Source organism: Cyrtonyx montezumae, unplaced genomic scaffold, assembly GCF_038088225.1.
Source record: "Cyrtonyx montezumae isolate F1298 unplaced genomic scaffold, pur_monq_1.0 scaffold_3, whole genome shotgun sequence".
Lineage (NCBI taxonomy): Eukaryota > Metazoa > Chordata > Aves > Galliformes > Odontophoridae > Cyrtonyx > Cyrtonyx montezumae.
In genome coordinates this window covers 89,706,600-89,719,779 of record NW_027072034.1, presented here as the reverse complement: position 1 = coordinate 89,719,779, position 13,180 = coordinate 89,706,600, and the positions used below count along the sequence as shown (strand labels likewise).

Genomic DNA, 13,180 nt, shown 5'->3' with positions numbered 1-13,180 from the left:
AAGAAGAACTCCAAAAGATTCTAGGCCCAGTGACATATCACAGTGATGCACCAAAACAAACCTTGTTTGCTCCGCCACAAAGGAGTCCCATCCAGGAAGGAAAATATCCTATTCCTGAAGATGCCTGGTACACGGACAGGTCCAGCAAGGGCAACCCAAGAAAGTGGAGAGCAGTAGCATATCATCATGCCACAGATAAAATATGGTTTGAAGAGGGGGATGGTCAAAGCAGCCAGTGGGCAGAGCTGTGGGCTGCGTGAATGGTTATAACCAAAGAACCTGGTGATGGTATCCTGAATATTTGCACAGAGAGTTGGGCTGTGTATCGGGGGCTCACTCTTTGGATCGTGCTGTGGGCTACCCAGGACTGGACTACTCCCAACCAATCTGGGGCAAAGATATGTGGTTAGACATATGGAATGCAGTTAAACACAGAACTGTACATATCTACCATGTTTCTGGTCATTGACCCCTACAGTCACCAGGAAATGATGAAGCCGACACACTGGCCCGAGTTATATGGGTCGAGAACTCACCATCTGAGAACATCACTTACTGGCTACATCAAAAGCTGCGACATGCTGGGCAGAAGACCATGTGGGCAGCCGCTAAAGCATGGGGACTGCCCGTATAACTATCGGACATTGCACAAGCATGCCGAGACTGTGACGCCTGCTCCAAAATGAGACCGAGGTCATTGCCTGAAACAACAGCCCATCTTGCTAGAGGACACAATCCTCTACAGAGGTGGCAGGTTGATTATATTGGGCCCCTCCCTCGGTCTGATGGGGCGAGATATGCCCTAACCTGTGTCAACACCGCAAGTGAGCTAATGCAGGCCTATCCAGTACCAAAAGTCAATCAGGCATATACCATCAAGGCACTCACGAGATTGATGGCTGCCTACGGGACACTACAAGTCATTGAGAGCGACCAAGGGAGTCACTTCACGGGTGCAATGATGAATAAAATAAGATGGCCTTGGAAAGTGCAGGTAGGACCACGATGGTGCGACCTACTTGCACCTTGGGGGAGATTATTGGAGGTGGGGGGTTTGGTAGTTCCTCCGGTAATTGGTACACGGCCTGCTGAGATAGTGGTCAACACTCCAGTCCTTATTGCTAAAGGGACCCCTATCATGTCTCTGTGACAGATCAGGACACCCCCTTTGGTGCCTGATACAGTCGTGCAGCCACAGACATTGGGCCAAAAGGTTTGGTACAGGCAGCCAGGGCATGCCACTGTACAAGCTGAAGTGTTGACCCAAGACAGGAATACAGCCTGTATCTTGCCCTGGGGGGCGGACCTTCCCCTCTTGATACCTTTGAAACACCTATATTACTCCCCGTGAGTCTATGAGTTGCTGGAAGGAACCAAATAATGCTGAAGTGTTCCAGAGTTGCTATAAGATCATGTGCAACATCTGGTGATGGTCTGCCAGGGACTGATGAAGCATAGGATGGACCTGCACCATGTGACTGCATGCTTCCAGTAGACACCACCGAGTACTGGCCCAAAGAAGAATACAATCTATTTTCCCATCATCACTCATCCTGGATTACACCGATATGCATCACGATGGGCAGTTATGTAAGCGTCGCAATGTATTGGGTCTCTGTATTAAGGAGGGCTCACACTTTAGTTACTTGATCAGTGGTTCATGTCATGAAGAGGTGGAGTGTATGGGAACTGTTGAATCATGGCCTGAACCACTGATTGATCACCTGAGGCAAGCACAGGTCAGCTGCAGGGGCACAGGTAAAGGTAACGTACCTGTGTGATGGGAAGGGGTGGAGTCTGGCCCACCTCTCCCAGACCCCATTTAAGGTGTGACCACCATTGGGGAAGAATCTCTTATTGGAGATCCCTCCCTAGTGGAGTTCTCAGCATGCCTTGACTATAATAAAGATGAACCTTCCTTTTCTTTTTCTGTAGTCTATGTACCAACTGTATAAAGCCATACAGAAATATACCATCCTCTGTACTATTCCATCTTAATTCCTTTCTTTAGAATTATTCGCCCTTTATTACATACTAAGATTGTTTTATATTTGTTGTTTGCGTATGTAAGAGAAGTACAGTACGTCATGAACTATAATAGTGTCCAGCTATCTGAAAAACTTACTGGAAAACATTCTAAAAGTAAATCTTTTTCCTTTCTTCTAAGGTGACTAGTATAGAAAAGTATGGTGACATCAAAATACATAACAATCAAAAAATAAAAATGAGTGTTGATTTGATTCCTAAAATAATAGGTGCTTGATTTATTAAAATTATTTTTATTTTATTTTATTTTACTTTTGTTTATGCATTAAAGATTTTAAAGCTTTTTATTTTAACTGCTCTGAAATTGTTTTAATTTCTTGTGTTCTCATAGGGAACAATACTCATTTCAGGTATAGATATGCCTTTTCTGTAATGGTATGTGAACGTATTGCATTTTTACTCTCTTTTATATATTGCTGATATGCATATGAAACTATGTATTTGGTTAAGAACTTTGTGTATTATTCTTTATATTTCCCTTATGGGTCTTTCTGGTGAAACTTAGAGGAGCATTTTGGTTCCTAGCATTTTAATAACAATCCTGAGTTTCATCCTTTACTCTTTGTATTAAAATTATTTATATTCCATGAAGGTGCTCAGTTGAAGACCATGCATAATTTGAGATTACTAAGAGCCGACATGCTGGATTTCTGTAAACATAAACGTAATCATCGAAATGGAGTAAAGCTTCACAGACTTCAAACTGCAATGTCCCTCTATTCAACTTCTCTCTGTGGCCTGGTTTTATTGGTTGATAACCGTATCAGTTCATATAGCGGCATTAAAAGAGGTGAGTCTTCTAATGGAGTACAACATGCCATTAAAAGCCAATGTCACTCTTAAAAGACTTGCTGTCTTCTCTCACTAAAAGTGCAGTAAAATTAATTTGCTAGAGAACCTAATGTTTTGTGTGTGATATCACAGAAGAGTAATACATGCAAAAACAGATGGAGAACAGAGTTGCAATAAGGAATTTGAACTCTGATATGCTGTTAACTTTCACCTCTGTCCTAGGTTTTGCTTTTTAGGAAGGAGGATGTTAAGAGTAGAATCGTTAATGTTGATTTGCCTACTGTAGACTAGCTAATTATCAATAAGGTCTTCTAACTCTCTTATGTTTTGAGAGTTAGAAAGTAAGGGACTGCCAGCCAATCAATAAAATATAATGCTCAGTAAGTTTTTACTTCTTTTAGATCTGAAATAACTTTGTCAAACTTAACTGAGCAATTTCCGTAACTGTTGCACCATCACTCTTTTTAAAAATGTTGCAGAAAGGAATGTCTCACATCTATGTTCCTCTAATCTAGTCAAATATATTAAATCAATAATAAACATCTGGTTATACTTAGACCCCAAACAACTTGAGGCAGCAATTGATGTTTGGGTGTATTTCTTCATATGTTCTATGTGGTGAGAGTGGTGGCTTTTGACTGAAGGTCAGTAATAATCACATTTGAGAAAAAACTTTCCTTTTAAACAGTTAAATCTATTTCTTACAAGAGCACTACTCAGAAAACATTCTCCTTATTAAAAGGCCATCTAAGGTATAAATATGCTTGGAGGTTTGAAAGTTCATAACATTGGCAAAAATACTGTAGAGAAGACCTTTAAATAGTACATTGATGTTGTTGCTTAAATAAAGCTAATGGTATGTGTGCTTTAGATTTTTGGGGTTACAAAAGTGTAGAAGTGGTTTTCTACTTCTGTTGTAAAACAGAAGATCACAGATCTAATAGCTTTTGTTTTTGATAGGCTAGAATGACTTTCAAATCTCTGCAAGATTAGGAAAGGATGGTACAGATGAGCTTCTTATGAGCAAGCTATTTTCCCAGGCATCCTGCATTATTTTGAGCAACATCAATAACTTAGCAAACATTAGGCTGAGATGGGCTCCAGTCCAACAAAGTCTTGCAACTTACTTGGCTGATGTAGTACTAAGGAACATGGTTTAGTGGGTGGCAGTGGTGGTAGGTAGACAGTTGAACTAGATGATCTAACAGGTCTTTTCCAACCTTAATGATTCTATGATTCTATTTGTTTAACTTCATATTGAGGAAGCTAGTGAATGTGCTTCTTGTTTAGTATGTTTTGCTACCTCTTGTTGTCTTGCAAACATTTTTATATTGCATCACTGATAAATCTATTATCCAAGGATGGTTCAATTTATGTCAAAGTTAAACATATTGTGTGAGGTACTAGCAAGACTGAAAGTCGTGACTATGGTGTTTTCTGGGTAGACTTTATTTCTTACAATGTCTAAACAATAAGCAGCAGAATATGCTTTTGAAATTGAACTTAGGCTCTAGAAAAATAGCCTTCAACAGAAAACTGATCTTTCAGTATGTTGATTTCATTCAGCTTTTTGTTGTAAGGTGCAGGAGTTATCTCCTTACATATTTGGTATTTATACATTGCTTAGTGCAAATCTCTTACATTAGGATTTTGTAGGGGTGTTATGACTCAGATGTGAATATAGCACATTCAAACAGTTAACTACAATTAGTTTAGTTTAAATATAAGAGACAGCTTTTTTGTTTGTTTGTTTCAGTCCTGGCTTTATTTTATCTCGATGCAGCCAGAAAACAATCTTTTGGAATATGAGCTGCTTCTTCCTTTGATTTTGGACACCAGAATTTAGTAAAGCATTTCAAAAATGTTTTATGATGGAGACAATACATGAAGTATATTAAGATTTTCTTTATATCCTGCCTATTCCTATCACAGCCTGTATATATGGTGGTCTTCAGATATCAAAGTGTATTAAGTATTTCAAGAGGATTAGATCAGGTACCTCAAAGAAGGAAGCAAGTCAGAATTGCTTAGTTAAACTTCCTGCTAATGGCTTTTTCTGACAGTCACTGACTTGTTTGGAGAAAAGGATAGAAATCAGGATTTGGAACTCAGATTACCGGTTACAAGGGGCAGCATGTAATGCTGATTATGTTAGTGAAATTATCAATTCAGTTTGGGAAAAAAGATTTGCAGCTCTCTTCAGCTGATGGTACTCTTCTTCAGAGAATGGAATAGTTTTGAGAACATAAGAGGAAAGAACAGTAATTCAAAATTTCTAGATAAACTGTGTATGAATTTAATTAACAGCAGTCATTTTGCAGTAGTTGCTGTTGAAATGCAGTAGTTGCTGTTGGAAGAATCTATATATGTTTTAATAAAGTATTGCAGATTGAAGGTTGGTTTTAAAGCACAGTTAAACACATTACTGCTACTGTTCTTGATTTTTTTGTATAGACTATTTTGTTTGAGCACTAAGCAGTGTTGTTTTTTAAAATAATTCTATTATTTCAATAGGTGCTTTGTCTCTCCCATGTTTATTGTTTATTAGGATTTAAAGTGAAATACAAAGAGCTTTGGTTTTTTTGTTGTTATTTTTTTGGTCTGGTTTTAGGGGATTTTTGTTGTTGTTTTTTTTACCATTGTAACTGGCATGGCTTGAATGCTAGAACTGAGTTATGTAATATTACTTAGCATTGCCCTGTGACATTGATTTAAATCTTTTATTTTCCTAGATTTTGCAACTGTTTGCCAAGAATGCACAGATTTTCATTTTCCTGGAATTCAAGAACAACTTGAAATTGTCCAGAAGGTTGTACTTAAGGCCAGAGCACAGCGTAGCAATAAGTCGAAAAAGCATCATGGTCAGTGACAACCAAAATTACTTTCTTTACTGTACTATAATAGCCCTCAGTGGAATATTTGTGGTTATGGTCAACTTATTTTTGTTCTTATTCTGCTACCTTACCTATAAAACGTGATATTCTAATTTATAAGTTAACTCAAAGAAGTCTGCATGGAATTCTGTGTTTACAGACTACATATTCACGTGGTCTGTGTGATGTCTCTGATTACATCACATACATAACATTTAAAAAGAATAGTCCTTAGTTTTTAGTCACACTCATTACTAGCTTTACATCACAATCCGCCTGCAAAGTGTATAGGCTCATTATGCTTTTCTCTGCAATTTAAACTGGCTATGACAGCATGGAATTTATTTTACTTTTTTTTTTTCTTTCTGTGGAAATGAAAAGCTTTGAAAATTGTAGAACATGTGACTTTTCCCCCTCCTTATAAATAAGTGCTAGAAACCGAACAATGCATTCACTAAAATTGTATTCTCTTTAGTGCTGACTAAATCCTTATTGATGGTTGTCATGCTCCAATATAAAGGAGCTAAGGTTCTTAGATTGTGTATACCCGGCGTGAGATTAAGAAACAAAGGTTCAAATGTTGGTCCGACCAGTTCATTACCAATACTGACCAGGGAGGTGGGAAAGGTGGACACTTGTTAAGGGTGATGGGGAAGGGAAGGCAAACGATAGAAAAGATAGGAAAGAAGCAAGGATTTGTACAACGCGGGGAAAGTCACCAGCCAGGATCCTAGGGGCGGTCCGGTTTGCAAGCGGCTCCGACGGTCCGAGGCAGAAGCGGGGAGAACAGCAGCAGCGACGGGCAGCCCTGAGCAGCAAGCAGCTGTCCTGGAGAAGCGGCACCGGGTCAGCACGGGAGAAGCGGCGCGGGGGAAGTCCAGGAACAGCGTCAGTCAGCACCGGAGAAGCAACGAACAGTGATCAGCTCGTGAGGGTTCAGATGGTAGAACACCTCAAAGGAGTGGCGAGGTCCAGGAGAAGGCAGCATGTCTCAGGCAGCAGGCCCAGGAGGGAGTTCAGCAGCAGGGATCAGCTCATGAGGTTTCCGATGGAAGAACACCCCCTCTCATGGAAGTCAGTCCCTCTTTTGTCCTCCATTTTTCCTGCCTACATTGACAAATCCCGTGCTAGGATGCCAGACAAGCATCTCCTGAGATGGCTATCTCCCACGGAGATGTACCACACAAAAAAGTGTTCAGAGGCCATTGAGCTGCAGCTTATTTTACTTTCGTTGCCCCAGGACATGCCCATCTGCTTGTGCCTTAGACAAAGGATTTCACAACCCTTGCCCAGGACTTGCTTGGACATGTTAATCAGCAAACTTTGAGGCAATGGCATAAAATAATAGTCTCTTACAATGGTTTCTTTGCAGTTATATTTATAAATGGCCCAGAAATCATCTGAGTACATGTTGTTGAAGCAGTACTTGTACATCATGAAATCTTATTTTTCTTGCAGATAACTACTTATAAATACATCAGTAAAAAAAACAGATCCATAAGAGTACATGAAGAAACAAGTTATCTTACGAACTTGCATATAGCTGTAGTCTAAGTAAAATACTGATAAATGTTTTTATAGTGATGATTCATGCAAATTTTTGTTGATTTTATTTTTTACTATTAGGAACAAATTTGTTTTAAGTAGATGTGTTATTAAAAAAGTGATAGCAATGTACAATGTAGTTGTGGGGTTAACTTTGAGAATTTAGTAATATGTTTGAGAACGTCATGTTTCTTTTTGTCTGATTAAGGGTGACTGGAGAAGGCAGCTAATGATTTGTTTCAAGATTGAATTCAGCATTTATTGAAGAGAGCAAGAGCACTTCCTTTTCATCCCCCACCGTTATGTGAAAATTTAAGCTACATATCAGCTCAGTACATCTCATATGCTAAAGCAGATAATACATTAGTACATGATATATTTAATACTTGTATTATTCATTTGTATACAGGAAACAAAGATAGTGGAATTGATGATAAATCCAAGAATATTGAACGTAACCAGTCAAATATTTTGCAAGGTGAGTTCCATTGCATTTCCCCTCTCTTCTTACAGCAAATTGTGCTTTATAGATGCACATTTTTAGCTCAAAACTCAGAACATAAATTATAAACTAAACCTGAGTTGACCTCAATCAAAGGAGAAGGACGTTCTTGTGGCTAAGGCAGAGAACTGGGTGTCAGGACATCTGGTTTCTATTCCCAGCTTTGCTACCACATCATGTGACGTTGGGGCAAATCACTTAACTTCTCTATGCCTAAAATTTGTTTTCAGAATTTGAGGGGAGAAAAAACCATCTCCGAGGATCCTGGAAAAAGGTGAAGCTTAAATACTGGCAAACTATTTTCTTTCAGAAAATGATTACTGTTCTGACACAGTAAAGCATTTTAGAAGGTATTTTATTTTTGATCTTTGAATGTAAGAATTCATTCCTCTAAAAGAGGAAATATTTTGAATATGTTGTGATTTTTAGTAAAGGAAGCTGCAGAGGAGCTTAAAGATAAATGCTCAGCTGTGAGGAAATGAGATAAATCCATATAATCCATAGCTGAATATGAGGGGTTATTAAAATTATCTTCATGGCTGTTTTATGTCTTGGTAGCCTAAGAGATTATAAATCTACTCTGGATTCTTAACAGATAAATCCTGGTAAAATCTTGGTGCAGTGACTTTTATATCATTATTCTTAGATGGTCATTGCTGTGGATTACTTCCTCCTTTGCAGTCAGTAGGAAGGACTATATACCAATTCTCCAGATATCCCAATGCAAAGGCAGTATCTTGACTTGCCAGTGAAACTAGGTTTAAAGAAAGAGGCTTATCTGTTGACTGAAACAGCAGGACTATCATATACCTGCTTCTCTGTTGACTCCAGTATAGACATTTTGCTCTCCAACAGTGGTAAGATGAAGAAACGTGAATTTCACTGCTCCTTGCTGTTTCATTATTGTTGATAAATGAAAACTTATTTGAAAAATTTCCCTTAAGATGTCTTCTCAAAAACAAATCTGTAACTCACCTTCCCATTGCTGCAAATTATTTTAAATTCTAATAATCACTGATACCTTTGTATTCTAGTATGTATCATGTGTGTAATATAACCATTTACCCTTTTTCCATTTACTTTTTGTATCCTTTATTTTAACCCATCAATTTTTGGTATTTCCGCCTCCCACATCTGTCTGCAATTCAGTGCTTACATAATATATTTTGAGTATTATACCTCCTCTGTGTTTGTTTTTCTGTTTCGTACTATGTTTAGATCATATCCGCCTGTACTGACACTATTACATCTTACTACACCAGGTGTCTGTGATGCTAGTGGAACTCATCAAAGCAGAGAACTGAGTGCTGGATGAATGTAAAACAATGATAATCTCAGCAATTTTATATCAGTTCATTTCTTTTATTTCTCTCTTTAGGTATGTGTTCTGATCTATGTTGTGTACTTCTGTTGGCTCTTTAACTGTCTGACTCTACACTTACGCTGCATAGCAAATATGTTTCAGTATAGTTCACTACCCTCATACACTGCCTTCTTCTATTACGTTATTCTGCAGGAGAATTCTATATCACTCGCCATTCAAATCTTTCTGAAATTCATGTTGCATTTCATCTTTGTGTGGATGATAATGTAAGATCTGGAAACATAAATGCTCGGGATCCTGCAATCATGGGACTCAGAAACATTCTCAAAGTTTGCTGCACACATGACATTACTACCATTAGTATTCCTCTCTTGTTGGTACATGATATGTCAGAAGTAAGTAAATCTGTTTTCTTTTTGGCTTCTAGAGTGCAATTGTTTGCCTTTTTTTTTTTTCGAAAAGGCATGTTTCGTGCTGTTTGATATAGATGAGGAAGTTGATCCCAGTCATGTGCTCCTGCCACATCATTGTGATAGCATTGGTATCTATATGGTGACCTGAGTTAAGGAACTGAACCAGTTAAAGCATTTTAGTTAGCTGAATCTTTTCATTTTTAATCCCACCCCTCCTTGATCCAGCTTATTGCCATGGCTGCACAAGTATTTACAAGAGAAGTGGTTTGGCAACACTTGCTGCTTAGGAACTGCAAGATACAGTAGTGATACCAGATCCTAGAAAATCTTAAAACTAATTTTTTAGCTACAGCATAACTAGCGATGATTGATTTCTTAAGAAATTTGAATTCTCTATCCCTAAACACCATTCTTTATTACCTCAGCCCTATGCAGCAGGAACCAGATTTCACCTTTGTCCTGAATGTTCACCTTCTTCATGGCTAACCATCTATAAGATTCTTAAGATTCTGCCCTTGTTTCCTTTCTGTGTTCCCAGTGTACCAGCTGGAAAAGCTGCAAACTGAGAAGTACTTTGTGGATAAACATGTGGTTAGTGTACTGAACTTTTGTCTGTGGGACACTAATGCATGGAACTTGTCTCTCACCTGTTCTCTCACAGTTCATAAATTATAGTTAATACTAGGCAATTTCTTTTCTCTGTCAGATCTGGTTCAAAAGGTACTGGCAGGAAAAGAAATGGATGTGGGGACAGGACTAGCAGACAGGCAGTACAGCTATATGCCACACTTCCTTAAGTGATAAGTTTAGAATCAAAGAAATAAGGGAAAAAAAAAAAAAAAACAACGGTGCTATTACTGTTATCCTTCTATGTGTATAATTATTATTGTTTTGTTTTGTTTTTTAAATAACCTTACAAATGTTGAGACTGCCATTCCTTCTGTAGAAGTTTGTGACTCATAGCAAGAAAAAGGCTCATCTTTGGATGGAGTAACATTTCTTCGTTGTTTTTTGGGGGGTTTTTTAACAAAATTTGATCTGAACACATATAAAACAAACCCCTTTTACAAGATTTGTGAAAGTTCAAGCAATGCAGAAGTTAAAAATGTGCAAAATATAGAGAAAATTCTAAAGGATGTTCTTCTGTGTAAGCATTAACTGTTAGTAGCAGATTATATTATTTCAGAAATATACTTCTATGTCTTTGTATTAGTGCCCTTTCTAGGGTAACTAGCTAACTAACTAACTAACTCTGCAGGACAGCAGCCTGACTTATTAGTGTAACCAAATTACTGCATTTCAGTAATGTGTAGACCTTTTTTTTTCCTTAATCAAGTCACCAAATGACTATTTTCATCTTTTTCTTTCTTTAAACACATTAGTTTTAGCTTGCATTATATGTATGCATTTTAAAATCAAGTAGAACACAATAAGATCATGTGTTTGCTTTCAGAAAGTGTTGCTGCTGAATGTGTGAAACTGAAGAATTACCTATTTATGTGGTGCTGGATTATTAAAAGTTTTTGGTAAAACCCTTTACCTTTAATATTAAACTTTTTAAGTATTTATGGATTAAGCAGATAGTGGCCTGTATGGTAAGCCCAAACTGAATTGAATGAACTGCATTAGCAGCATTGCCAATTACACTGCAGCTGACTGACTGAATTTGAAACTCACAAATCCGTGACTTGTTGTTGAGGGAGAAGTGAATAATAACAGGTTTCTGAAGGTTAGCGTGAACTTGGTGCCTTCAGCAGCTCCAGTTTTGAGTCTACATTTACCACATACATTTTAAAAAAAAAAGTTTTTGTAAAGTGGTTAACCAGGAGCACAGCTGCAGAGATATTTACCACCTTCTCTGTGGCAGGCATTCATCGTGAATTTGCTTTGTGTGTTTCCAAAAGGTTTTCTTTTATGGCTGGATGAGTAGTGTTTATAACATCACAGAAGGAGTGTATCGCACTTCATTATTATTGGAACTTCCTAAAAAGCTACTTTTTTATATTTATTTATTTATTTATTGTAAGACAAAATCAGGTTCTGTTTTCTTTAATTTTTCTTATGACTAGAACAGCAAGAAATCCAGATTTATTTTTTATTTTCTGAGCACTAATTTTAACACAGGAAAGAAACTGTGTTTGATATTTGGGGAAGACAAACAATATCAAATTTAAGACAACAGGGATATTAATGTCCGATTATTATTCTGGAATTAATATAAACTGAACTGAGGAATGAAATGGTCCTAAAAAGATGGCATCACTAAAAATACTAGAGCTGGCATAGTTCCTTGGTAGTTTCAATGCAGACCATTTTATGCTGTCTTCCGTAAAGCAACACAGAAGAAAACAGGACACTTCAAGGCTCTCAGGAAACTATCTGTCGGTTCTGCTTGACCAACCTGATCTCCTTCTCTGATTAGGTGACCTTCCTTATCAATGTTGTGTACATATACTTCAGTAAAGACTTTGACACTGTCTCTCACACCATTCTCATGGAGAAGCAGGTCATGGTTTAGTCAGATATATTCTTCACTGGTTGGATTGCCAGGACCAGGAATGGACTTAAATCCAACTGGTAACAGGTCAGTACTGGGGCCAGTCCTGTTTAATATTTTTATTGATGATCTGGACCAAGGGATTGAGTGCAGCCTCAGTAAGTTTGCAGATGACCACAAGCTGGGGAGGGAGTGTTGATCTGTTTGAGATCAGGAAGGCCCTACAGGAGAATCTGGATAGGATGGATTGGTGACTGAAGCCAGTTATATGATCAAGATCAAATCCTGGATCCTGCCGTTTGGTCACAAAAGCCCCATGCAGTGCTACAGGCTTGGGGCAGGGTGGCTGGAAAGCAGTATGGTGGAGAAGTATCTGATGGTGTTATTTGTCAGATGCCTGAACATACTCCAGCAGTATGCCAATGTGACCAAGAAGGACAACCTGACTTGTATCAGAATCAGTGTAGTCAGCAGGACTAAGGAGGTCATTGTCCCTTTATGCTCAGCAGTGGTTCAGTGTTCAGTTTTAGGGATACTTCACTGCAAGAAAGAAGACATTGAGACCCTGGATCATACCCAAAGAAGGGCAGTTTAGCTTGTGAAGGCTCTGGAACACAAGTCTTACAAGGAGAAGGAGCTGGGATTGTTTGGTCTGGAGTAGAGGAGGCTCAGGGATGACCTCATCATTCTTTAGAACTACCTGAAAGGAGGCTGTAGTGAGCTGGGAGTTGGTTCTCTTCTTCCAGGTAACTAGCAGTAGGATGAGAGGTAGTGGCCTTGTTTTGTACCAGTATTAGGTATTAGGAAAAAAATTCTTCTCAGAAAGTATAGTGAGGTATTGAAGCAGGCTGCCCAGGGAGGTGGTGGAGTAACCGCCCCCAGAGACGTTCAAGAAACACACAGATCTGACACTTTAGGAACATGGTTTAGTAAGCATGGTTGTGGTGAATTGACAGTTGGACTTGATGACCTTAAAGATTTTTTCTAACTAAGGATTCTGTAAGTTAAGACAAAAGTGTTGGTTTTTTTCAGTGATATTTTTAATGACTTGCTTGAGCACAGACTGTGTAGATGACAATGGAATGTTGTAAAGAGGAGGGTACAGTGCAGGACTAACTCTGCTTCTTGTACCTGCTGTACACAATCAATTAAATTTCATTTTAATTGAGCCAGATATTTTACACATTG

The 13,180-nt window shown here is 38.3% G+C and overlaps 1 protein-coding gene across 1 annotated transcript in view; it reads left to right on the top strand.

Annotated features, from left to right (window-relative positions):
* Positions 1-13,180, top strand: part of FERRY3 (FERRY endosomal RAB5 effector complex subunit 3) — a 30,261-nt gene that overhangs the window by 10,386 nt on the left and 6,695 nt on the right. The window contains exons 8-11 of the mRNA XM_065742321.1: positions 2,639-2,836; positions 5,571-5,699; positions 7,666-7,734; positions 9,275-9,477. Of these exons, the coding sequence (XP_065598393.1) occupies positions 2,639-2,836; positions 5,571-5,699; positions 7,666-7,734; positions 9,275-9,477 (599 nt within the window). The remainder of the gene's footprint in view (positions 1-2,638; positions 2,837-5,570; positions 5,700-7,665; positions 7,735-9,274; positions 9,478-13,180) is intronic.